Source organism: Jaculus jaculus, chromosome 1 (assembly GCF_020740685.1).
Source record: "Jaculus jaculus isolate mJacJac1 chromosome 1, mJacJac1.mat.Y.cur, whole genome shotgun sequence".
Classification (NCBI taxonomy): domain Eukaryota; kingdom Metazoa; phylum Chordata; class Mammalia; order Rodentia; family Dipodidae; genus Jaculus; species Jaculus jaculus.
In genome coordinates, this window is record NC_059102.1 from 143,865,529 (window position 1) to 143,892,051 (window position 26,523).

Sequence of the window (26,523 nt, forward strand, 5' to 3'; positions counted from 1 at the left end):
GCTAACAACAATGGTCCTACGTCATGTTCCACAATGCAGGGATTATAGACATGAACCACCATGCCCAGCTCTTAAAAATAAACATGTGTGTGTGTGTATGTATGTATGTATAGATAGACAGATACATAGAGAGAGGGAGAGAACTAGACAGATAGATATACAGTGACGGTGGGAGAGATAGATTGGTTTTTCGAAGTAGGGTCTCATTCTAACCAGGTTGACCTAGAATTCACTATGTAGATTCAGGCTGGCCTTGAATTCACGATCCTCCTGCCTTGGACTCCTGAGTGCTGGGATTAAAGGCATATGCCACCATAGTTGGCTAAAAATTATTTTTTAAATATTTTATTTATTTATTTTGGGGAGAGAGAGACAGAAAGAAGCAGAAAGAGTATTGGCATGCCAGGGCTTCCTGTCACTGCAAATAAACTCCAGATGCTTGGGCCACTTTATGCATCTGGTTTTACTTGGGTATGGGGAATTAAACCAGAGCTGTCAGGCTTTGTAAGCAAGCACCTTTAACTGCTCAGCCATTTTTCCAGCCCCCCACTTCAGGCTAGGCTCAAACTCAGTGATTTTCCTACCTCTGCCTCCTAAGAGTACTGAGATTAAAGACATGCACCAGCACACCCAGGGATTTTTTTTTTTAAAGCAAAATGGCTACATTTTACTTTAAGAAAAGTAAAGAAAAAAGAGAAGGAAAAAGAAATAAAAGAAAAGAAGAGTTTAAGTTTGAGGCCAGCCTGGGACTACAGAATGAGTTCTAGGTCAGCCTGGGCTATAGTGAGACCCTATCTCAAAAATAAATAAATAAAGCCAGGCGTGGTGGTGCACGCCTTTAATCCCAGCACTCGGGAGGCAGAGGTAGGTGGATCACCATGAGTTCAAGGCCACCCTGAGACTACAGAGTTAATTCCAGGTCAGCCTGGACCAGAGTGAGACCCTACCTCAAAAAAACAAAAAAATACATACAATTAAATTAAATTAAAAAAAAAAAAAAGAAAGGTAAACCTAAAAGTCAAGGAGTTGCATTTTTTTTTCTACCAAGCCTTTTTTTTTTTTTCAATGCCCTGCACAAAGATGGCGGCGCTCACCTCCCTGCCACTCACCGACATGGCCGCCCTATCCACGGGGCGGAAGCGGCGCGCGGCGCCGGAAGTCGTGTCTGCGGAGCCCAGCGGGGCGGCTGCGGCTCGGGGCTCGGGAGGTCGGAGCGATGAGACGGGCCGGGGGAGCCGGGGGAGCCGGGGGCGCCGCGGCCCTGTGCGTGCTGCTGGCTGCCCGGGTGGCGGCGGCCTTCGAGCCGCTGAGCGTGGGCCTCGCGATCGGGGCCGCGTCGGTGCTCACCGGCTACCTGTCCTACACGGACTTGTACTGCCGCTTCGCCGAGTGCTGCGGCGCCGAGCGGCCCCTCAACGCCTCGGGTACGTCCGGGCACCGGCTGTCGGGGGGCGGGGGCCCGGGGAGGCGGGCGCGGTCGGGACTCCAGCCTGGGCGCAGCCGCGCCTGCGGACCCCGAGTCTGCCCCGCACTTGCCCCACGCTCGCCGAGCCCGGCGGCGGGAAAGGAGCGTGGGGCGCAGCCCCGACGGGGTTCATCGCTGGACAGATGGCGATCAGCCAGCGTCCTCGCCAGGCGCTTGGCACCGAGGAGTGGCATTTCTTGAGGACCCCCATCCCACCCACCCACTCAGGTTCAGCCTCCGGGTCCCGAGACCCTGCTGGAGCACTGGCTAAGCTGTGCCTCTCTCACTACCTAGGGAAGTGCTTGCTGCTTCTCAGCTGCATGTTTTACTTTTTTTATTTTATTTGAGAGCGACAGAGGGAGAGGGAGAGAGAGAAAGGGCGCGCCAGGGCTTCCAGCCACTGCAAAGGAACTCCAGACGCGTGCGCCCCCTTGTGCATCTGGCTAACGTGGGACCTGGGGAACCGAGCCTCGAACCAGGGTCCTTAGGCTTCACAGGCAAGTGCTTGATCGCTAGGCCATTTCTCCAGCTCACTTTTCTTGTAACGTGTATTTTTCTCTCTTGTTTTGCAGCCCTCAAGCTGGATTTGGAGGAGAAGCTGTTTGGGCAGCACCTGGCCACCGAAGTGATTCTCAAAGCAGTGACTGGCTTCCGGAACAACAAAAACCCCAAGAAGCCCCTGACCCTGTCCTTGCACGGCTGGGCTGGCACAGGCAAGAACTTTGTCAGCCAAATTGTGGCTCAAAACCTCCATCCCAAAGGCCTGAAAAGTCACTTTGTCCACCTCTTTGTGTCGACTCTACACTTTCCTCATGAGCAGAAGATAAAACTGTACCAGGCAAGAGACCTACCCTTACCTCTCTAAGGCCACTCAGCGTGGCCCTAGGGCCCTGCTCACTAACTCTGGCCTCCGCTTCTCTCTCGCCTGGTCTCTGCTTGTTTCATGTCACGTTGCCGTAGCTCTAGACGCCACTGAGTAAGGTGCTTGCGTTAGGTTTTTTTTGTTTTTTTTCGTGGTAGGGTCTCACTCTAGCCCAGGTTGACCTGGAATTCCCTCTGTAGTCTCAGGGTGGCCTTGAACTCACAACAATCCTCCTACCTCTGCCTCCCAAGTGCTGGGATTAAAGGCCTGCGCCACCACGCCCAGCTTTGCTTTAGTTTTATATGTATGCTTGGGTCAGGGTTGATCCAGGTTGGTTTCGAAGATTGAGAGCCTTCTGCTCTAGCTTCCCAAGGGCTGGGATTACACCATGCCCAGTTTAAAACTCTTTGTGTTTGGGTTTTCTGTTCTCCCCGCCCCCAACCTCCAGGTAGGCTCTCACTGTAGCCCAGGATGACCTGGAACTCACTCTGTAGCTCTAGGCTAATCTCCAACTCTCAGAGCTCCTCCTATCTCTTCCTCCACAGTGCTAGGATTACAGGTGTTTTTTTTTAAATATATATATATTTTTTATTTTTATGTATTTATTTGAGAGCAAAGGGGGGGGTAGAGAATGGCCCCGCCAGGGCCTCCAGGCACTGGGGACGAACTCCAGACACGTGCGCCGCCCCCCTTGTGCATCTGGCTAACGTGGATCCTAGGGAATCGAGCCTTGAACCAGGTTCCTTAGGCTTCACAGGCAAGCGCCGTCTCTCCAGCCCTACAGGTGTGTTTTGTTTTGAGACAGATCTTGTGTCTTCCCACCCCCCAGTAGCTCTGAATTCCTGAACTTTAGGATACTTCCCAAGCGCTGGAATTCCAGATGTGCACCACCATGTCTAGCTTTCTCCTATAGTTGTCTTACAATTGCAGAATCGTCCGCGGTGGCGAAGGGAAGCAATTACCCTTAAAAGACAGAGCCAGCCAAGTGTGCGTGTGGCCACAGGTTCAATTCCCAGCGCCCAGCGCTGAGTAGAGCAGAGGAACAAGAAAGATAGGGTCAAGAGCAGCAAGATGACTTGCTTCTTAGAATCTTTGTGACTCCGGCTGGGCAGAAACTGAAACTCATGAGCTCTCATCTGCTGGTGTGCACAGTCCCCCCCCCCCCCCATTCTGAAGGCGGTTAGCGTTCTCCTCAGGGCACGATGTGGTAGGTGGGGCAGCCTTTAGTCATTTGTTTGGGCATGGCCTCACTTACTGCCCTGTACCTAGGGTGCAGCCTCAGCTTCGACTGTGTTTTGCAAGGAACACGAAAGGATTATTTCTTCCTAAATACCTCTCTTACAGTCTTCGCCATTGCTGTCTTCACAGAAAGCCTCCGTGAGCTGGACCCCCAGGCTTTCTCTGAGTCACTCTTAGCACATTTATTGTTTGAGGTGGGGGGCTCACAACTCACTTTGTAGCACAGGCTGACCTCAAACGCTCAGCAATCCTTCCACCTTAGCCTCCCGTGTTCTGAGATCACAGGCTTACAGGCGAGGGCCAGCATGCCTAGAACTTTACAATTTTTCCTTAAGTCTCGTGAGTGTTATTAGTTCTGTTGTTGGCTGGGGACTGAAAACAGAAAGCGAAATGCAAATGAACAAGGAAATGAAAGCGAATCTTTGTCACCATGCCTGTAAGACTGGGAAGATGCCAAAAGGAAGAAATATCTTTATTTATTTTAGGTGCTGGGATGGAAACCAAGGCCTGTGTATGTTAAGCAGTGCTTTAGCACTAAGCTCCACCCAGCCCAGAAATGATTTTCTTGTTTTCCAACTTTTATTATAAACCCGAGAAATACAGTGGGAAAATCAGGGTGATGGGGTAGATGGTCATGGTTATGGCCTTTGGTGTCTTGTGCTTGAGAGCTTGCCTGGGTGTGTGTTTCAAGAAAGCACAAGGACTGGGGATGTTGCCCAGTGGTAGAGCACTTGCCTAACATTCTCAAAGCCCTGGGTTCCATCCTAGTAGTGCTCAAAAGAAAAAAAGAAAGGAGAAAAGCAGTATTAACCTGACAGTGCCATCACATTGAGATGAAAATGATAAAATAAGTATCTATGCCTCTTGGACTCAAACTCCTTTAGGAAGTCAAAGTCTACACTTATTTCCAATTTCTTTTTTTTTTTTTTTTGTTAGTTTTTTGAGGTAGGGTCTCACTTTAGCCCAGACTGACATGGAATTCACTTTGCAGTGATCCTTCTACCTCTGCCTCCCAAGAGCTGGGGTTAAAGGCGTGGGCCACTGTGCCCGCTTTTTTTGTTTTTTGTTTTTTTTTAAAGAGAGAGTGAGCAAGGGAGAGAGAATTGGCACGTTAGGGCCTCAGCCACTGACCTCAAACACCAGACACTTGTGCCACCTAGTGGGCATGTGCGACCTTGCGCTTGCCTTTGTGCATCCAGCTTATGTGGGATCTGGAGAGTCGAACATGGGTTCAGAGGCTCTGCCGACACACACCTTAACCACTAAGCCATCTTTCCAGCCCTTGTTTTTGTTTTTGAGACAGGGTCTCATGTAGCTTAAGTTGGCCTTGAGCTCACTAAGTAGCTGAGATTGACCTTGCATTTCTGGTACTCCTGCCTTTACCTACTGAGTACTGGGATTACAAGCAGGCACCGCCATGCCCAATTTTATGTGGTGCTGGGTATCAACTCCTAGGCTTTGGGCATGCAAGGTGAGCACTCTACCTCCTGAGCCACATCCCAGCCCCCCCCCCCCCCCCACTGTGGACGAAGCCTGGGAAAGTGAGCGAGCAGGCTGGGGCTCTGAGGACCCCTTCAGAAAGGCCAGCGAGCGCTGCCCTGCGTCTCCCGGAGCAGAGGCTGTGCACTCGCGGCTCCCGAGCGCACGCTGAGCGGCTCCTCCTTCCTTCACGACTGCTCTAGGAGCAGCTGCAGAAGTGGATCCATGGCAACGTGAGCGCATGCGCCAGCTCCGTCTTCATATTCGACGAGATGGATAAGCTGCACCCCGGCATCATTGACGCCATCAAGCCCTTTCTAGACTACTATGAGCAGGTGGACGGGATTTCCTACCGCAAGGCTATCTTCATCTTTCTCAGGTCAGCAGGAGGCAGTTCCGTGGGAACACAGAAGAAACCCTTCGTTCTCCCAGTAGTAACCAGAACAAGCTCCTCAAAGCAGACCAGCAGCAATGCTTCCCTGGCACAGAAGTGTCAGCCTGGCACAGGCACTTGCTCACTCTTACTTAGTTTGCAGTTCCTAGTTGTCAGCATGGCACAGGTATGGGCGGGCTGACGCCCTGGAGAAGTAATCACCAAGGACAGACAGTTACATCCCTGCTCAGGTTCTAACATGACCCACTGCCACAGCATGAAGTTTTAAAATTTATTATTATTATTATTTTTTTGTTTGTTTGTTTTGCTTTTTCGAGGTAGGGTCTCACTCTAGCTCAGGCTGACCTGGAAATCACTCTGTAGTCCCAGGGTGTCCTCAAACTCATGGCAGTCCTCCTACCTCTGCCTCCCCAGTGCTGGGATTAAAGGCACGCACCACCACTCCTGGCTATTTTTTGTTTTTTTGAGGTAGGGTCTTACTCTAGCCCAAGCTGACCTGGAATTCACTATGTAATCTCAGGGTGGTCTTGAACTCATGGCGATCCTCCTACCTCTGCCTCCCTAGTGCTGGGATTAAAGGGGTGCGCCACCACGCCTGGCTTCAGATTTTTAAAATTTTATCTATTTATTTGAAAGAGGGAAAGAGGCAGATACAGAGGCACACCAGGGTCTCTAGCCACTGCAAATGAACTCCAGACGCATGTGCCACCCGGTGCATCTAGTTTACGTGGATACTGGGAAATTGAGCCTGGTTCCTTAGGCTTCTCAGGAAAGTGCCTTAACTGCTAAGCCATCTCTCCAGCCCAAGACAGGGATTTTAAGTTCCTTGTGGGCATACACTTTGTTTTTCATTTCGTGGCACTTAGTATTAGCTGTTCAGTAAAGTTTGAGCGGGGCTGGGGTGATGGCACAGCCATTAAAGGTGCTTTCTTGCATAGCCTGCCAGTGTGGGTTTGATTCCCCAGTACCCATGTAAAGGCAGATGCACAAACTGGCGCATGCACCTGGAGTTTGCAGTGGCAAGATACTCTGGCATGCCCATAAATAAACATTAGCTGGAGTGTGGTGGCACACCCCTTTTATCCCAGCACTTGGGAGGCAGAGGTAGGAGGATTGCCATGAATTCGAGGCCACCCTGGGACTACATGATGAGTTTCAGGTCAGCCTCAGCTTAAGGGAGATCCTACCTCAAAACAAAATAAAAAAGCACCTTTGAGGTACTTAACAGGTTTAGCGCCCCTGAGAGAAGTGGGGCGACTGGGGTAGAGCTCACTGTTGTGGCGTGGCCTTATGCACACATGGCCCCAGGCTTCCATGGCAGCACTGAAAACAAGCTTAGAGCAGGTATGGTTCCTGACCTGATGAGACGCACGGTCTCCTGGATCCAAGGCTGGGTAACCAAAGATGACCTTGGCCTTTCCCTCCCTCCACCTCCTGAGTACTGGAGTCACAGCCGGGCACCGCCTCACCCCATCTCAGAAGTCCTGATTGATCACAGAAGTGTGGCTTTATAAGTCTTTGCTTCTCTGGCCCATTAGTAATGCAGGCGGAGACCTCATCACCAAGACGGCTCTGGACTTCTGGCGGGCCGGCAGGAAGAGGGAGGAGATCCAGCTGAAGGACCTGGAGCCCGTGCTGTCCGTGGGTGTCTTCAACAACAAGCACAGTGAGTCCACCAATGGGGAACCGCTTCCCTCAGCTGTGCCCTGCAAAGCCCCAAGTTCCTCTTGCCCCATGGCTTCACTGACAATCTAAGAATTTCTCTTGGGTCATTAGCAGGGTGTCCAGCCAAGACTTAATGTCACTTGACTGAGAATGTAAGGCATGAAGAACGTGCCATGGGCAAGGGTCAGGTGTAGGGCTGGGCCGGGGGCTGTGACAGGTAGGAAACCAGCTGTGTCTTGTTCCACAGGCGGCCTCTGGCACAGCACACTGATAGACAAAAACCTCATCGACTACTTCATCCCCTTCCTGCCCCTGGAGTACCGACACGTGAAGATGTGTGTGCGGGCAGAGATGCAGGCCCGTGGGGCTGCCATTGATGAGGACGTTGTCACAAGGGTGGCAGATGAAATGACATTTTTCCCCAAAGTTGAGAAGATCTACTCAGACAAAGGCTGCAAGACTGTACAGTCTCGGCTAGACTTCCAGTGAGCTCCTGGCCGCGCAGGGCGAGTGGGGACTGGAGGCCCACCCCCGGGCGACCTTGCCTCGCAGAAGCCCTTTGAAGACCTCTTGGGGGTTTTGCACATTTGCACCTACAGACAGAAGTTTTAAAGATACTAACCTGTCAGCGTCGCATGGCAGCAGCCCACGTCTCATGTGCAGTTGGAGATGAGCTTTGAAAAGTCTTTTTTGCTCACTAAACTCGAGTTAAGTGCCTGGAATGAGTGCATGAGGCCGAGGGTCCTCTGTGACCTTGGCACAAATGCCACACGGTCAGTGCTGTGACTACAGGTGCTCTAGTGCTCTGCCACCCTGGGAGAACCAGGCTTCACATGCAGCTCTTTATGGCTCAGAACACGCATTCATCGACTTGAAGCGTTTTCAGTTAAAAGCTGGGGGCACCAGCAGGCGCAGCTCGCATCTGAGGGGAGTGTGTGGCCCTGCACACCAGGGGCTGGACTGTCGGCGTGAGCAGTGGAGGCTCCCTCTGAGGCGCCTGCAGGAGACCTGGACATACGGGGACCATGAGGCTGTGCCTGGTGCTGACCCAGCCCCGATTCTGGAACTCCCTCACAACCTCCCACTTGGTATAGGTTCTGGCCTTCCTCATACCACGTCTGCCAAGCATCAGTCGTTACCAGAGCACCCTCTGATCATCACTAGTCACATAAGCATAGGGCTTGGAGTTGAAGCCCTTGGTCCTCACGCTTGCTGGTTATACTTCACGTGAGAGGGTCGAGCTCAGCTGTGCGGGACCATTAGGGTTCTACAGGATGAGCTCGTGACCAAAGCTGACCCCACCGAACTTTGCAGTAGTCCCAGGACTCCACTGCCAAGGAAGCGGGCCTGCCGCACACGGAGAACTTGTGTCTTCAAGGATAGATATATTTTTATAACATTTTTAGTCCTGAACCTTAGGTAATAAAGTATAAGATGTCATGTATTTTTTTAAAACTAGGAATAACACAAAATGGGATAATTGCTTATTCTCAGGTTCTCTCAAATAGTGTATATTTTTATTGTCGTTGGGTGTGGTAGCACATGCCTGTAATCCTAGCACTTGGGAGGTGGAAGTAGGAGGATCAGAATTCAAGGTCATCCTCAGCTACATAGTAAGTTCCAGGCTAGCCTGGACATGAGACCCTGTCTCAAAAACAAAAGAAAAAATTCTCATTAAATACATGCATCGTACTATATGGTCACAATTGTAGATCTGTCTGAAGTTGGGCTGGTCCCTGGGTGTCATCTGAAGATGGTGCCCCTGTGTGACAACATCAGGCTAGACTGCCCTGACTTGGGAAGTAAGACTTGGGGTCCAGTTAGCATGAGTTGTTCTGCCCCTTAGTTGCAGTGTGACTGTGGAGATGGGATTAGAAGTGTTTATATATGTAATGTGGAAGAGTAAATGTTTTACAACATATGCCTTATGGTATCACACTCAAGTCTTTTTTTTTTTTTTTTTCCTGTGGAAGGGTCTCACTGTAGCTCAGGCTGACAGTCAGTCATTTTAAAATGCTGAGCTGGAGAAGTTAAATGTTCTTGTTTGCAAAGCCTGTTGGTCTAGGCTCAGTTCCCCGCTACCCACATAAAGCTAGGTACACAAAGTGGCAGAGGCATCTGGAATCGTTTGCAATGGCTAGAGGCCCTAGCCCACACATGTATGTTTATTCTCTTTCCTCTCAAATATTAAAAATTGTCAAGGTGATGGACTGGAGAGATGGCTTAGCAGTTACCTGTAAAGCTATCTGCCTCTTTCTCTCAACTAAGTAAAAGCCGGGTGTGGTGGCACACACCTTTAATCCCAGCACTCAGAGGCAGAGGTAGGAGGTTTGTGGTGAGTTCAAGGCCACCCTGCTACTAGAGAGTGAATTCCAGGTCAGCATGGGCTAGAGAGAGACCCTACCTTGAAAAACCAAAAAATAGAAATATATATATATTTTAATGCCAAGGTGAGCTGAGTGTGGTGTAGTGCATGCCTTTAAATCCCAGTACTCAGGAGACTAAGGTAGAATTGTCTTAACTGTGAGGCCAGCCTAGGCTACACAGTAAGTGCCAGGCCAGTGATGGCAAGCGCCTACAATCCTAGAACTTGGAAGGCTTGGGCAAGAGGATCAGGAGTTTGAGGTGAGCCTAACCTATGTGGTAAGGCCCTAACAAAAAAAAAAAAAAAAAAAACACCAAAGCAAACAAAATCCAGGTGAAGCTTAGTAAATTTTAGGATATCCTCAGATTGGGGCTAAATTACCTCTTTTTATAACTTAGGTGTCTGGTGAAGAGGAGACAATGTTTTATGTTTACAGTGATGTAATAAATGACACGTGTTAGCCACCTTTGGACTGCTGTTACTGATTTTAACTTGGAAAGGCCTGAGCTGGTCCTGGCCCAGCCTCCCTCAACCCCTTATTAAGGTGTGGACAGCTTGAATTGGCCTATGGGTATAAAATAATAAAGCTGGGCTGGAGAGATGGCTTAGCGGATAAGTGCTTGCCTGTGAAGACTAAGGACCCCAGTTCGAGGCTCGATTCCCCAGGACCCGCGTTAGCCAGATGCACAAGGGGGTGCACAAGGGAGTTCATTTGCAGTGGCTGGAGGCCCTGGAACACCCATTCTCTATCTGCCTCTTTCTCTCCATCATTCTCAAACAACAAAAAGTTTAAAAAATAATAGTAAAGCTTACATGGCACATTGAAGATGTTATTTGCTAACTTTTCTCCTCTAGTTTATTTGGTTCACAGCAAAGGCTCCTGAGCAGCTCACTACCCCCATACCTAGGTGTCTTCCCATCACAGTCAACTGTTACCCACAAATGGGTAGGATGAAGTGAGACTTACTGGATTGTAAGGCTATTTCAAGTCCATTGTAGGAGGAACGTTACCCTGTGATTACTGCCTTGATCTTAGCTCACCTGAGGAAATCCAGCTGCTGGCTCCAGAACCAGTAACTAAGCAGAATCATCCTAACCACACTTAATCTGGCTTCTTAGCAGTGTTGATTAGATGCACTTGTTACAGCACAGAACTGATGTTGGACTTTAAAGGTGACTTAGCAGTTAAGGCATTTGCCTGTGAAGCCTGAGGACCCAGGTTCAATTCCTTAGTATCCTCCAGCTGCACAAAGTGGCACAGGCATCTGTAGTTCATTTACAGCAGCTGGAGGCCCTGGCATGCCCATTCTCTCTGCCTCTTCCTCTGTCCCCCTCAAAAAGTTCGCCGGGCATGGTGGCACACGCCTTTAATCCCAGCACTCGGGAGGCAGAGGTAGGAGGATTGCCGACAGTTCGAGGCCACCCTGAGAATACATAGTGAATTCCAGGTCAGCCTGAGCCAGAGTAAGACTCTACCTTGAAAAACCAAATAAATAAATTAAAAAAAAAAAAAAGTTCAACTTCCACCACCACCCTGCCCACTCCCGTTTCTGACTTCTACATTGAAGGCGTTCAAGCCCGAGCCTGGCTTTTCTGTCTAGCCCCAGGCTGCCTCATCCTCACACCTGACACTGCAAAATGAAGTCAGAGGACCCCATGTTCCCCAGTCAGATCCAATCTCTGACTAATGGGGATTTTGGACCATTCTTGGGAGGCCTGAGCCACCCTGAAGAGGAGTCCTGTGTTAGCCCAGTAGCTAACCTGTTTCTCCCTGACACACCTTCCTGAGGTAGGGTCTCGCTCTAGCCCAGGCTGACCTGGAGTTCACTATGTAGTCTCAGGCTGGCTTCAAACGCACAATAATCTTCATACCTCAGCCTACCTTGCAAAACAAAACTATATTTCTGATATATATATATGTATGTGTGTGTGTGTATATATATATATACACACACACACACACACATACACATATATGTGTGTATATGTATATGTATATATACACACATATACACACATGGCAGAATTCACCACCCAACCCTTTGGAATCCAGTACAGACCATGACACATCAAGAAACAGAAAGCAGACATTGGCAAGGCACATGCTGATGTTCCTCTGGATGTGACACACATTCAGTGTTACCTCATGGTTCACACTGTTACTGATGAAGGCCTGGGGAGAGGACCCTGGGGTAGATATGTGATTATTACTACATGTACTTTATATATATACACACACACTCTTCTTATAGACTTTGTCTTTTCCCTAACCCCTTTGTGGCTCCTGGAAGGGCTGGCTGTGGTCAACGAGGACAGATCACCACCACTACTCCAGCCTCTGGCCCCCACATAATGCTATCCTGTGAACACAGGCCAAGGTCCGTGTTTGGACTCTTGCAGTACATACGCTGCTGCTAGAATAATAGCAATTTAAAAACAAACACAGGCTAGGGAGTTCGCTTAGTAGCGGAGGCACTTGCCTGCAAAGCCAAAGGACTCAGGCTTGATTCCGCAGGATCCACATAAAACCAGACGCACAAGGTGGCACGTGTCTGGAGTTTGTTTGCAGTGGCTAGAGGCCCTGTGTGTGACCCTTCTCTTTCCGCCTCAAATATTAATAAAAACATAAGCCTGGCATGGTGGCACACACCTTTAATCCCAACACTTGGGAGGCAGAGGTAGGAGGATCGCTGAGAGTTCGAGGCCACCCTGAGACTACATAGTGAATTCCAGGTCAGCCTGAGCCAGAGTGAGACCCTACCTCGAAAAAAAAAAAAAAAAATTAATAAAAACAAAAACAAACATGCAGCCAGGCATGGTGGCACATGCCTTTAATCCCAGCACTTGGGAGGCAGAGGTAGGGGGATTGCCGAGACCTCCAGGTCAGCCCGGGTTAAAGGAGACCCTACCTCAAACAAACAAACAAAAAAACCCACAAAACCAATGACTTAGAATCTAAAGTTTGTGTTAAAAACCATTTTAAATAGTTATCACATTTCCAATAAAACACATCCATCCTTCTGTGAAACAGAAACACTTGAAATTAAGACATAATTTTTAAAAAAATCACAAGCCCAGAATGGGTGGGCTGGGAGCTGGTCACCTCCTCCTCCCAAAGCTTCATGTCTGTGTCCATGTGTTCCTTCAGCACGGCTGCCTACACGCTCCCAGGTGCCCAGAGTGGTTCCTGGCACCTGGGCAGGAGCCCTCTTCCTGGTAGAGGGGTGGGGCCGGGCCGGGCGTTGGATGTCTGGCGGTGGGAGTTGAGGGTTTTCAGTCATCCAAGTAATAGTCTAGCTTGGTGAACACAGTTTTGCAGCCCTTGTCAGAGAAGACCCGCTCATCCTTGGGGAAAAATGTCATCTCCTCGGCCACTTTGCTTATGATGTCCTCATCCACCTCGTAGCCTCGGGACTGCATCTCCACTCGGATGCACATTTTGAGGTGCTTGTACTCCAGGGGCAGGAAGGGGACGAAGTAATCAATGAGGTTTCGGTCAATGAGGCTGCTGTGCCAGAAGCCACCTGGGAAAAGGAGCAAAGATGCCGCTCATCCATTTGTCTGTCCATCTGTCCACCCAGCACATACCCACTGAGTGTCCACTGTGAGCCAGACCCAAGGGCGTGCTGGGAGGCTGCCCTGTTCTGTCCAGCGAGGGAGGCAGAGGGAAGCAGGGAGCTGCTCACAAACACCTATGTCTGTGGTGCTCTGTGCCAGCCTTTCAAGTGTGCCTTAGAGGTGGGCAAGAGAGCCCCGGACCCGGTGTGTCTGGGGCCTGGGGAGCAGTAGAGGTGGGTGGGGGGAAGCTGATGCACAGACTGGCGGAGGTATGAAGAAAGAAGGGGAGGCAGAGTTCCCCAGGAATGGCTCCACCATGGGCGCTCCCGGGAGGTGTGCAGTGGCTGGAGCAGCAATGCACTGCTGTGGTCAGTGTCCAAACAGTGCAGTGTATCCTGGAAGCAACAGAGACTCCCACAGGTGACAATGTGTGGAAGCAACGCTATGCATCCCGGGGGATCTGGATGCAGCCAGGCCTTCTCCTGCGGAAGTCTGACTCAGCCCGGTCCCCGGTCCTGGGACACTTGACAGAACACCAGCTGTGCTTTCCAGGAGCTCACGTATCTTCGTGTCCCTTCTGCTTGGCCTGTGAATCCCTGTGACCCCACTCCCCCACAAGCCTCACAAAGCCAGGGTGCACGCTCTTCATCCCTAACAGTGCCCACACCCTACTGGCACTCAGTAAGGGTTTTACTACATGGATGGGGTGGGCCTGCGGCCATGGAACAGAACAAAACACAGACATTGGTAACCAGCGTGGTATTTCAGTGCTCTACTCTGTCAGATGCACACAAGGCCTTGGTACACAACAAGGCTGGGAGTGACCAACACAGAAGTGGAATGGGTACCTGGGGGTGCCAGGCAAGGTCTAGTTGGGGAGGAGACTCACGAGCATAGAAGGGAATTAAGAGGGCCTGACCACATGGACCCACAAAGCATGGGCAGAACCCATGGTCTCATAGCTTTAAAAATCAACTACTGGGGGCTAGAGAAATGGTTAGTGGTTAAGGTTAGTGTGAAGCCTAAGGACCCATATTTGACTCCCCAGATCCCACATAAACCAGATGCATGAGGTGATGCATGTGTAAAGTTCTGCATGCACGTAAGGTGGCACACTTGTCTGGAGTTCAGTTGCAGTGGATAGAGGCCCTGGTGTGCCAATTCTCATTAAAAAAAAAAAGAAATTGGGGCTGGAGAGATGGCTTAGTGGTTAAGCGCTTGCCTGTGAAGCCTAAGGACCCCAGTTTGAGGCTTGGTTCCCCAGGACACACATTAGCCAGATACACAAGGGGGCACACGTGTCTGGAGTTTGTTTGCAGTGGCTGGAAGCCCTGCCATGCCCATTCTCTCTCTCTCACTCTCTGCCTCTTTCTCTGTCACTGTCAAATAAATAAATAAAAATAAACAACAACAACAAAAAAAATCTGGCTGGAGAGATGCGTTTGCCTGCAAAGCCAAAGGACCTCAGTTTGATTTCCCAGGACCCATGTAGGCCAGATGCACAATGTGGCACATGGGCCTGGAGTTAGTGTGCACTGACTGGAAGCCCTGGTGCACCCGTTGTCTCTCTGCCTCTTTATACACACACACACACACACACACACACACACACATTTTTACATGTATATATTATGTATTTTATATATATACATACATACACACACACACACACACACACACAAAATCAACTACTGGGCTAGGCATGTGACTTATTCCCCAGGCTGAATTTGTGCTCCAGTACCATAAAAAATAAATAAAATCAACTCATCTACTACAAATCTGTGTCCTCAGCCTAATGTCTCCTGGAGCTCTATCTTCTGCCAGGACACATCAAACAAGTTAGAGCCCGCCTCCCCCAGCACACAAACATGTGCTGTCCCCACAAGCCTGCTCTTCTCACCACCCGCCACTGCCAGTGCCAATCTTTCTTCTACCATCCGAGCCAGAGGCCAAGTTCTTTCACTCCCACCTATATCCCTGAAGGAAGTCCTAACTTCAAAGCCCTGGGCCACCACCTTGTTTACTCTCCTTGGCAGAGAAGCTCTCCACCACTCGGAATAAGACCTCAACGTACCACAGCCACTGCCATCCGCCTCCAGACCGCCTCGCTCACCTCTGCTCAGCCAGCCACAAAGCCCTTGTTCATGCTGTCCCCCTCAACTGAAAGTCCTCCCTTTCAGTCATGGCTCACTCCCTCACATCCTATTTAAAACACAGAAAGCTGGGCACAGTGGTGTACATCTGTAATCCCAGAATTTAAGTGGAGACAGGAGGATCAGGAATTCAAAGCCAGCTTTAGCTACAGAGTTTAAGATCAGCCTGGCAGGGCTGAACAGATTGCTCGCAGTTACGGCCTTGCCTGCAAAGCCTAATCACTTGAGTTCAATTCCCCAGTATCCACAAAAAGCCAGCTGCACAAGGTGGCGGGCTTGTGTCTGGAGTCTATCTGCAGTGGCTAGAGGTCCTGGAGCACCCATTCTCCCTGTCTCTAGCTGTCTCTCTCTCTCTCTCTCTCTCTCAAGACCCTGTCCAAACAATATAGTCTACTCTCCCCCCTCAGCAGTCCACTCTTTGTTTTCCCCTCTGGAATATATTTGTATGTATGAACACACACACACTCTCCTCTCTGTTCTCATTCGAAGGCAGCTCAATGAGGGCAGAATTCCTAGGTGTGCTAGCTGCCACGTCCCCAGGTCTTAGACCTGTGTCTGGCCCCTGACACACACTCGGTGACCACTCACAGATCTAAGGGCCGTGGATTCCTGACACTGGCTGGCAGCAGAAGGAGGTCGATCCACCCGTCAGGCTTGTACTTCATGGCGCTGCAGCCTCCCAGTATGGAAGCTCTGCGCTCAGGCCGTGTTGTCCTGCCTTAGGCTGCACGTCCTGTTTTGTGAGCCCATGCTCTCTGGCATGAAGACTTTTCAACAGTTTACAAAATATTTGCCTTTCTTCAGTAATAATCCACTTGTACAAGTGTGCAGAGAATACCACATGCTATACCTACAAATCCAGTTAAGAATTTCTTGGCAAGCCGGGCGTGGTGGCGCACGCCTTTAATCCCAGCACTTGGGAGGCAGAGGTAGGAGGATCGCCATGAGTTCGAGGCCACCCTGAGACTACAGAGTTAATTCCAGGTCAGCCTGGACCAGAGTGAGACCCTACCTCGAAAAACCAAAAAAAAAAGAATTTCTTGGCAAAAGCCGGGCATGGTGGTGCACGCCTTTAATCCCAGCACTTGGGAGGCAGAGGTAGGTGGATTGCCATGAGTTCGAGGCCACCCTGAGAATACATAGTGAATTCCAGGTCAGCCTGGACTAGAGTGAGACCCTACCTCAAAAAACCAAAAAAAAAAAAAAAAAAAAAAGGAATTTCTTGGCAAATATTTTTCTTATGAGACCTGAGGCCTTTGTTTTGTCACCTCAAGAGCCTGAGGACAGCCAAGGTCTAGTCAGACAGCCAGTGAGTCATACCCATAGCTTTCTGCTTTCGGGGTCAAAGTCAAAGGTCTGTGTGACATCGTGTGGAGAAGCGCTCCCCTTCTGGGATGAGACACCTAACAGGCCGCGGAGCATGAGCAAGCCGCTCCAACTTTGAGCTCTGGGGCTTCCTCTGTAGAAATGGGACAAGGTGTCCACATTACAAGGTGGCTGTGAAGACTGGGAGAAACATGCGTGTCAAGGGTGTCACACTGTCTGGCACAGAGGATGGGCCCGGCCCTGGTGTGCCACTTCTTCTCAGGTGTAGACCCTGAATTCAGGGGTGAAGCAAAGGAAGGGCCGACTGGATCCTCTCCTCTGGAGCCACGCACAGTGGCTGCCTTTGTTTAACATCTACACTTCCTCTACAGGATCATTTTGTGGAAGAAAATAGGCATTAATTTTCAAGATTTCACCATCAACAATTACCCTCTGTCAATAGTCAGCACTGCTGGGAATGGTAGTGCACACCTTTGATCCCAGCACTCAGGAGGCAGAGGTAGGAGGATGGCTGTGAGTTTGAGGCCAGCCTAGAACTTCAGAGAGAGTTCCGGGACAGCCCGGGCTAGAGTGAGACCCTACCTTGAAGAAAACAAAACCAAAAAAATTAGCGCTTCTAGTTGAGTATGCTGGCTCATGCCGATAACCCCAGCACATAACAGTTCAACACTTCAGTGTTTATGGGCCAGAGAGATGGCTCAGCCGTTACAGGCACTTGCTGTCAAAGCCTGCCAGCCTGGGTTCGATTCCCCAGTGCCCACGTAAAGCCACAGACACATAAAGCAGCAGCACATGCATCTGGAGTTTGTCAGAAGCAGCTGGAGACACTGACACGCCCATTCTCACTCTCTCCCTTTTGTCTCTGCTCACAAATAAATAATAAAATATTTTAAATATATGTATTAAAACACCTTCAGTGTTTACAAAGTCACCTGGAAGTCATGGATTCCCTTAGGAATTCTGGCTGGGGGAGGGGGAACACAGAGACTGTTTCTACCAAGCCTGTGACCTCTGGTGCGGGACAAGGATGGGGCAGGCTAGCGGCAGGTGGCCCTACTTACTGTTCTTGTTGTTGAAGACTGACACAGCCAAGGCGGGCTCCATGTCTTTGAGCTTGATCTCTTCCCTCTGCTTCCCACGTCTCCAGAAGTCCAGAGCCACGTCTGTGATCCGTTCTGCCCCAGCATTGCTGCAAAACGACGGCGATGAGGAAAAGCCTGGCTTTGTTTCCCCAGAGCCAGGTCCAGGCTCAAGGGTCTTCCCTCGTGTCCCAGCCCAGCTGTGGGCCTCACCTGAGGAATATGAAGATGGCTTTCTGGTAGGAGACCTCGTCTACCACATCGTAATAGTCTAGGAAAGGCTTGATGGCATCGATGAGGCCAGCATGCATCTTGTCCATCTCGTCAAAGATAAAGATGGACCTCGCGCAGGCACTCACGTTGCCCCTAATCCACATCTGTAACTGATCCTGAGTTATGGGGGAAAACAAAAAAAAGAATTCAGAGTTCTTTTTTTTTTTTTTTATACAAAAGTTGATTTATACTCCATTTTTCCCTTTTTTGAGATTTAGAAAGTGCAGACTTAACAAAAGGTAGCCATACCCTTTCTATGTACAATGCCGATTAGAATTAGTAACAACAAAACTGTCAGTCTGTTAGCCATGAAGTCCAGTGTTTAGCTCTCAAACCTTAAGTCACGGAATTGAATAAGGATTAAAGAGGGTTAAAAGGGAAAAAGCTACTGCCATATTCCAAATACAGGGAAGCAACAAATACATTAAAATTGATCTAACAATAACAGGTTTAACCCAAAAACATTTCAAAAAATTTTAACACCATTTCATTATTATTCTTTTAGAGGAAAACTAGGGATTATTTGGCAATGCTGCTTTGTACCAGTAAACAATGCACCAGTAAACAAAGTCAAGTGAGGGGATAAAACCTAAACCACCAGTGAGACATATAAACTTGTCTTCAGGGCACTATTTGGGAAATTCATAGTTTTTCATTGCAGATATGTCCCTATGTTATTGTTTATGTGAGCCAAGAGGTCATTAAAATGCTTATCATGTCACAGAAATCTTTTGAATGGAAGCTGCTGTCCTAAACTCAGCCTCTGCTTGAAATGAATCATGCTATTCACAATTATTTCAATAAAGGTATCGTCTTAGGACGCTAGCAGCATAGCGAACTTAACCCACCCTGTACTACTAGTAATAAGCAATGAGGCAAACTAGAAAGATGCAACAAAGGACAGGGTTAGAGAGAGCTAGAGCGCTTATCTTTACACAAGAAGCTTGTTGTCAAGAATTCAGAGTTCTAAGCAGGTGTGATCCAAACAACCTTGGGTTTTCTTTTAAAGGCTTCTATTTGAGAGTGAGAGGGAAAGATGCAGATGAGAGTGAGAGAGAGAATGAATGGGCCTGCCTGGACCTCAGCCGCTACAAATGAACTCCAAACACATCTGCCACCTTGTGCATCAGGCTTACGTGGGTTCTGGGTCCTTAGGCTTTGCAGGCAAGTGCCTTAACCCCTAAGCCATTCTCTCCAGCCTGGGTTTTCTTGTTTCTGTGCTGTTCTGGGTATGGACCCAGCCCCCCAGCCCTTGCTTGTGCTAGAGAAGTACTGAGCCCCAGCCTAGCCCCTCGGGACAATTTCTCCCGCTAATGACGCTGCACTTCTGGAGCACCTTGCTAAGATCTTCATAGCTCATGACCACTCCACATGTGGGACCACCACAGCCATGCTCAGGGGAAGACTAATCAGCCTGCCAACATGGTAAAGCTTGGATGTGACAAGCTGGGATTCAAGCCCATCCCTGCCTGCTTCCAACACCTCATGCTTTGTGACTCCTGAACTGGAAACCACACCAATGTTGTGCCAGCCACCTAAGTGGCTAGCTCTTCATCCTCAAAAATGTCAATGTAAACCGGGCGTGGTGGTACACGCCTTTAATCTCAGCACTCAGGAAGCAGAGGTAGGAGGATCACCATGAGTTCAAGGCCACTTTGAGACACACAGTGAATTCCAGGTCAGCCTGGGCTAGAGTGAGACCGTACCTCAAATAAATAAATAAATAAAAATTTTAAAAAATGCCAACGTGGGCTGGAGAGATGGCTCAATGGCTAAAGGTGCTTGCTTATAAAGCCTGACAACCTGGGTCAGATTCCCCAGAATCTATGTAAAGCCACATCTGGGGTTCATTTTCAGTGCTCATTTCAGTACATATACTAAAATTGGAATTGGTTTGCAATGGCTAGAGGCCCTGGTGCACTCATTCTCTCTCCCACCCGCCTCTTTCTCTCTCCCATAAAGAAATACTTAAAAAAATAAAATAAAATAAGGCAAGCCAGACATGGTGGCACACACCTTTAATCCCAGCACTCAGGAGGCAGAGGTAGGATAGCCATGAGTTCGAGGCCACCCTGAGACTAGAGTGAATTCCAGGTTAGCCTGGGCTAGAGTGAGACCCTACCTCCTTGAAAAACAAAAACAACAACAAAAAAGGCAATGACAGGCTGGGGAGATGGCTCAGTGGTTGCATTTGCTTGCAAGCCTGCTGGCCTGGGTTCAATTCAAGGTAAGCTGATGGAAAGTGTCACTAGTGTCGTTGTTTGCTCACAGTGGCAAGAGGGCTTTGGTGTGTCCATGCATACACATATTTAAGTAAATAAATTTTAAAAGGGCTGGAGAGACTGCCTAGTGGTTAAGGTGCTTGCCTGCAATGTCTAAGGACCCAGTTTTTTTGTTTTTTTTTTTCCCCATGGTAGGGTTTCACTCTAGCCCAGACCTGGAATTTACTATGTAATCTCAGGGTGGCCTTGAACTCATGGTGATCCTCCTACCTCTGCCTCCCGAGTTGCTGGGATTAAAAGTATGCACCACCATGCTCAGCTTAGGACCTAGTTTTGATTCCCTAGTACCACATAAGCCAGATGCACAGAGTGGTATATGTGTCTGGAGTTCCTTTGCAGCATGTGGAGGCCCTGGTGTGTCCATTCTATCTCTTTTCTATCTGTCTCTGCTCACAAATAAGTAATATGTTTATTTTTTGTTCACTATGTCATCTCAGGGTGGCCTTGAACTTGTGGTGATCCTCCTACCTCTGCCCTCCGAGTGCTCGGATTAAAGGCGTGCGCCACCACGCCCGGCAAGTGACATGTTTTTTTTTTTTTTCCAAAGTCAATGTCATGTGTATCCTTTATACACAAGCCTTCTTGGCAGAAGGTGGAAACTAGATGGCCTGTCCTCTCACTGCAACCTGTCTGGGGAGGCAGTAGAGAGGCAGTGAGGAAGCTGGGCATGGTGATGCACACCTTTAATCCCAGAATGGAGAGGCGGAGGTAGAAAGATCATTTTGAGTTCAAGGACAGCCTGGACCTACAGAGTGACTTCCAGGTCAGCCTGGCTAGAGACCCTACTTCAAAAATAAATAAAAAAAAAAAACAACTACAAAGGCAGTGAGGGTACAAGGCTCCCTGAGCAGCAGCTGGACTTGGAGTGCTCAGTGCTTTGGGAGGGGCATGGTGAGCCAACACTGGAGCTGCGCCTGGGGATTCTGGAAAGAAATCTGCCTAACCAGGAACATGACACGGAAAATATTTGGAGGCGAGGGGTGGTGGCATCCATGTGGAATCTCAGTGCAGTTGGGAGGCTGTGGCAAGAGCATCAAGAGTTGAAGGGCAGGGCTGGAGAGATGGCTTAGCGGTTAAGCGCTTGCCTGTGAAGCCTAAGGACTCCGGTTTAAGGCTCGGTTCCCCAGGTCCCACGTTAGCCAGATGCACAAGGGGGCGCACGTGTCTGGAGTTCGTTTCAGAGGCTGGAAGCCCTGGCGCGCCCATTCTCTCTCTCCCTCCCTCTGTCTTTCTCTCTGTGTCTATCGCTCTCAAATAAATAAATAAAAATTAAAAAAAAAAAAAAAGAGTTGAAGGGCAGTCCAGGCTACATAGAGAGCACCTGCTTCCCCCCTCCAAAACAGATTTGTATTTGGGAGGGTGGGGTCCTAGGGATCAAACACAGGCTTCAGTCATGCTAGGCAAGTGCCCCACCACTGAGCCAAATCCAATCCAGGTTACCTCTTAACACTAAGCAAAATCAAGGTAGGATAACCCTTTGAAGCTTTTTCCACAGAAAATTGAGCCCTGGGCTGAAGAGATGACTCAGAAGTTAAAGGTGCTTGTTTGCAAAGCCTGATGGCCCAGGTTCAAATCCCCAGTACCCACTTAAAGCCAAATGCATAAAGTAGTACATGCATCTGGATTCGTTAGCAGTGGCAAGAAGCCCTGGTGTGTAATCCCTATACTTGAAAAAAAAACATATATATGTATTATTATACATATATATATATTTATATATTATATATAAATTTTTTATGTATATTATATATATATTTTGTTTTGTTTTGTTTTGTTTTTCAAGGTAGTGTTTTGCTCTAGTCCAGGTTGACCTGGGTATCACTATGTAGTCTCAGGGTGGCCTTGAACTCAAGGCATTCCTCCTACCTCTGCCTCCCAAGTGCTGGGATTAAAGGTGTGCGCCACCACGCCCGGCGGGGGGGGGGGGGATACATACATATCATATATATATATATATATATATATATATATATATATATATGATTTTTTTTTAAAGAAAGAAGATGGAGCCCAAACTGTACATAATCCATAGATATTTTTCCTTCCAGTGAGGTAGAGATATTAGCTATTTCTTTTCACAAGAAGTCACAATGTCTGTCTGTCCTGAGATTTTTCCATGGCTACAATGTTTCACACACGCATCGAAGCAGTAACTTTGCAGGTCCATTTAGAGGAACCTGAAGTGGCTAGCAAGGACTCACTCATTGTCTTCCCACCCTCCGAGCCCAACCTACAGGACGGAATAACTGAGCCCATGCATCAGGTTCTCCTATAGCAAGACACTATTCCAAGCACAATTTGCTGATTATTTTACCTAGCCTTCCCAAAGCCTTCAAGGGAATGCTATTTTGTTTTTTCTTTCTTCTTCCCTGTGACTGCATTCCTCTCCCTCTTTCTAGATGGTATCCTGAGCTGGCCTCAAAACTTTTTTTCTTTTTATTTTTTTAATTTATTTACTTATTTGAGAGAGGCAGAGAGAGAATGGGCATGTCAAGGCCTCTAGCCACTGCGAACAAACTCCAGATACATGTGCCACCTTCTGCATGTGGCTTTTGTGGGTCCTGGGGAATTAAACATGGGTACTTAGGCTTTGTGGGCAAGTGCCTTAACCGCTAAGCCATCTCTCCAGCCCTGACCTCAAACTTTTGATTCTCCTGCCTCAGCCTTAGTCTGTGATTACAGGTGTAGGCCTTCATACAAGTCTCTTTTATTGTTTGTTTGTTTTTCAAGGTAGGGTCTCACTCACTCTTGCTCAGACTGACCTGGAATTCACTATGTAGTCTCAGGGTGGCCTCAAACTCACAATCCTCCTACCTCTGCCTCCTGAGTGCTGAGATTAAAGGCATGCACCACCACGCCCAGCTGTGTTTTTTTTTGGACATCAGGTCTTAGGTATCTGAGGCTAGTCTCAAACTTGCTATGTAGCTGATGATGATGTTTCTGATCTTCCTGCTTCCACCACCCATTGCTGGATATACCATCATACCCAGTTTCATGCAGTGCTGGGTACAGAACCCAGGGCTTCATGCATCTTAGGTAAGCACTCTGCCAACTAAGTGACACCCTCAGCACTTGCGTGTTTTTTCCCCCCATTTATTTACTTAAGAGAGAGAATGGGCACACCAGGACCTCTAGTCACTGCAAATGAACTCCAGACACATGTGTCATTTTGGCATCTGGCTTATGTGGGTACTGGGGAATTGAACCTGGGTCCTTAGGCTTCACAGGCAAGCACCTTAACCAATAAGCCATCTCTCCAGCCCTTGCGTGCTCCTCTTTTGATGTGAGAAAATTCAGGCATAGACAGGTTAATATGCCAAAGTCCCACACAGTTCCAGTGTCCAAATGTTTAACCAAACAGCAGGAGAAATACATTCACATGGTAGTGTTCTGCTCACAAGCACCATTTTGTAATGAAGAATGTGTTTCTCTTGGGGCTGGAATAATGGCTTAGTGGTTGAGGCACTTGCCTGCAAATGGTAAGGACCCAGGTTAGATTCCCCAGTACCCACATAAGCCAGATGCACAAGGTGGCACATGTATCTGGATTTTGTTTGCAGTGGCTGGAGGCCCTCGTGTGTACCCATTCTCTCTCTGAAATACTTTTTTTTTTAAAAAAAGTCCTTCTCTAGAAGGCCAGGTGACATTACCAAAGCTACACAGGTGGAGGGAGACTTAGAACCCAAGTTCAGGTGTGCTGCCTGAGCCTGGCTTGTTAATCAGTAGAAGAGCCTATAAAAACAAACTGCAATACCAACGTCAAAGCAGACAGGCCTTCCAAAACATGTTTCCTTTTTTCACAAAGGAATGAGATCTAAAGAACTTTAACTTTATATGGGACTTGATCGAGTCCATCTCAAAGTTTTTATGTTCCCATTTACTAAACCAAGTTTCAGAAATTACAAATAAAGCTTTGGTGATGTAACTACCCCACACATCTCAAACCTCTCTAAATTTAAATACCTTTTTTTTTTCCCTGCCTGGTATTTGAATCCAGGGCTTCACATACTATATAAGTGCTCTACCACTGAACTCTTTTCATCTTTTTTAAATTTTATTTTTATTTATTTATTTGAGAGCGACAGACAGAGGGAGAAAGAGGCATAGAGACAGAGAGAGAATGGGAGCGCCAGGGCCTCCAGCCACTGCAAAAGAACTCCAGACATGTGCACCCCCTTGTGCATCTGGCTAACGTGGGTCCTGGAGAATCGAGCCTCGAACTGGGCTTCTTAGGCTTCACAGGCAAGTGCTTAACTGCTAAGCCATCTCTCCAGCCCTCTTTTCATCTTTTTAAATATAATACCTTTTTTGTTTGTTTTTTGAGTTAGGGTCTCACTCTAGCCCAAGCTGACCTGGAATTCACTATGTTGTCTCAGGGTGGCCTCGAACTCAGCATGCTCCGCCTACCTCTGCCACCCCAATACTGGAAATAAAGGGGTATGTCACCATGCCCAGCCTATATTTTTTTTAAGGGAGAGAGAGACATACATACATACAGACAGACAGACTATGGATGAGCCAAGGCCTCTTGTTGCTGCAAACAAACTCCAGAAACATTTGCAACGTTGTGTTCTGGCTTCATGTGGGTATTGGTTAATCAAACCTGGGCTAGCAGGCTTCCCAATCAAACACCTTTAACCAGAGCCATCTACGCAGCCTCCCCCTCTTTTTTTTTTTTTTTTTTCAAGACAGGGTCTCACTCTAACCCAGGCTGACCTGAAATGGTCTGGAGTCCCAGGCTGGCTTTGAATTTACAGCAATCCTCCTATCTCTGCCTCCTGAGTGCTGGGATTAAAGGCATATGCTACCACACCTGGCCGCCAGCACTTATCTTTAAACAGGGTCTAGAGGCTGGGGAGATGGCCTAGTTGGTAAAATGCTTACCTATCAAGCACAAGGACTTGAGTTTGATCCTCAGTACCCATGTGAAAATGCATGGCACGGTGGCATGTGCCTGTAATACCAGCCTGGGGAGGTGGAGACAGGATGGCTGGAGCTAATTGTCCAGCCAGTCCAGTCTAGCCTCTAAGTAGGTGAGTTTGAGGACAATGACAGATCCTTTCTAAAGAAGGGGATGGCCTTCCTGAAGATTACACCTGAGATTCCGCATACAACCCTCTCCTCCACACAGCACACTACATCTGCAAAACACAAACAGCGTCTAAATTAACTAGACAGGCCTCAAACTTTAGTTCCTCCTTCCTCTGCCTCCAGGGTAGTTGGGACTATCACGCCCTGCTATTTCCACACCTTTCAAAGGGGAACTGACACATAAAGCTATCCAAGTTCAGGCTCCCCCATTTTGAGATGGAATTCCCACATCCATCCCGCCCCAAAGCCAGCGTCATCCAGGAAGGATTCCAAAGCCCTTGCCTTGTACAGGGTGATGTTGGAGGCGTGGGGGAAGTGCAGCGTGGCCACAAACAGGTGCACAAAGTCACTGTTGAGCCCACCCTCGTAAATATTCTCGGCGATGATCTTGCTGACGAAGTTTTTGCCCGTGCCGGTCCAGCCATGCAGGGAGAGAGTAAGGGGTTTCTTGGGCTTCGGGTTGCTTAGGAAACCAGACACAGCGTTTAAGATGACTTTCTTTGCAAGATGCTGTCCGAAGAGCTTGTTGTCCAGATCCTTCTGCAGCGCTGGGAAAGACAAAAGGCCGGGTCAGAAGCAGAGACAGCTGGCAAAACTCAGTCACCCTTGCACGACCCGGAAAAAGCCTGCAAGGGCCGCGGTCCAGCAACGTGGCGAAAGGCTGGGGTGATGCGGGTCCTTCCGGGCGGCACCCCAGCCGCGCGCGGCTCCTCCTCCTCCTCCGCGGCCGGCGGAAGGCGCAGCGAAGCCGCCCCGGAGAGAGCTGCCCGCCCCTCCTCGTCCCCCGCAGCTCATCTCCGGGACTCGGACACAAGCCCGGCCGCGCTGCCGCCCGCACCGGCCCCGATGTCCCGCCAGCCCGCCTACCCTCCCGGCTGAGGCTCCTCCTCTGGCCGCAGCACTCGGCGAACAGGCAGTAGAGGCGCGGGTACGAGATGTAGCCGGTGAGCACGCCGGCCAGGGCCAGGCTCAGGCTGATGGGCTCCACCGCCCGCACGGCGCACGGCACCAGCAGCAGGGCCAGCACGGCCCGGCCCAGCTTCATGCCCGGAGCCGCGCCGCCCTGCGCGATCCGGTGCTGACGGCGGCCCCGCGCTGCGGCCTGACGTGCGCGCTTCCGGTTCCTGCCCACGGGGATGCCCTCTTGGTTCCGGGCAAGCCGTCCCTGACGCCAGCAGCTTCCATCTTTGCGAAGGGATAGTCCTTTTCTGCTTCTGACAGTGGGCTATGAGAACCCATTGATGGTCTTTGTGTATTCTAAATAATGGACAAAATTTTTAAGAAAACTTTTT

The 26,523-nt window shown here is 49.1% G+C and overlaps 2 protein-coding genes across 3 annotated transcripts; one reads left to right on the forward strand and one right to left on the reverse strand.

The window, feature by feature from the left end:
• The first annotated feature begins 1,216 nt into the window (after window positions 1-1,216).
• Window positions 1,217-9,025, forward strand: Tor1b (torsin family 1 member B). Its single transcript, XM_045133132.1, has 5 exons — window positions 1,217-1,424; window positions 2,038-2,303; window positions 5,249-5,424; window positions 6,978-7,105; window positions 7,352-9,025. The coding sequence occupies exons 1-5, from the start codon at window positions 1,217-1,219 to the stop codon at window positions 7,591-7,593; spliced, it is 1,020 nt and encodes a 339-aa protein (XP_044989067.1). The 3' UTR covers window positions 7,594-9,025.
• A 3,405-nt stretch (window positions 9,026-12,430) lies between these two features.
• Window positions 12,431-26,293, reverse strand: Tor1a (torsin family 1 member A). Of its 2 annotated transcripts, XM_004671769.2 has the most exons (5): window positions 26,099-26,293; window positions 25,514-25,779; window positions 17,799-17,974; window positions 17,568-17,695; window positions 12,431-12,993 (listed from the first exon to the last, which is right to left on the reverse strand). In XM_004671769.2, the coding sequence occupies exons 1-5, from the start codon at window positions 26,274-26,276 to the stop codon at window positions 12,743-12,745; spliced, it is 999 nt and encodes a 332-aa protein (XP_004671826.1). In that variant the 5' UTR covers window positions 26,277-26,293; the 3' UTR covers window positions 12,431-12,742. The 2 variants fall into 2 exon arrangements, with proteins under 2 accessions (XP_004671826.1, XP_044997070.1); XM_045141135.1 differs by lacking the exon at window positions 17,799-17,974 and having other exon boundaries at window positions 17,568-17,798.
• Window positions 26,294-26,523: the final 230 nt, after the last annotated feature.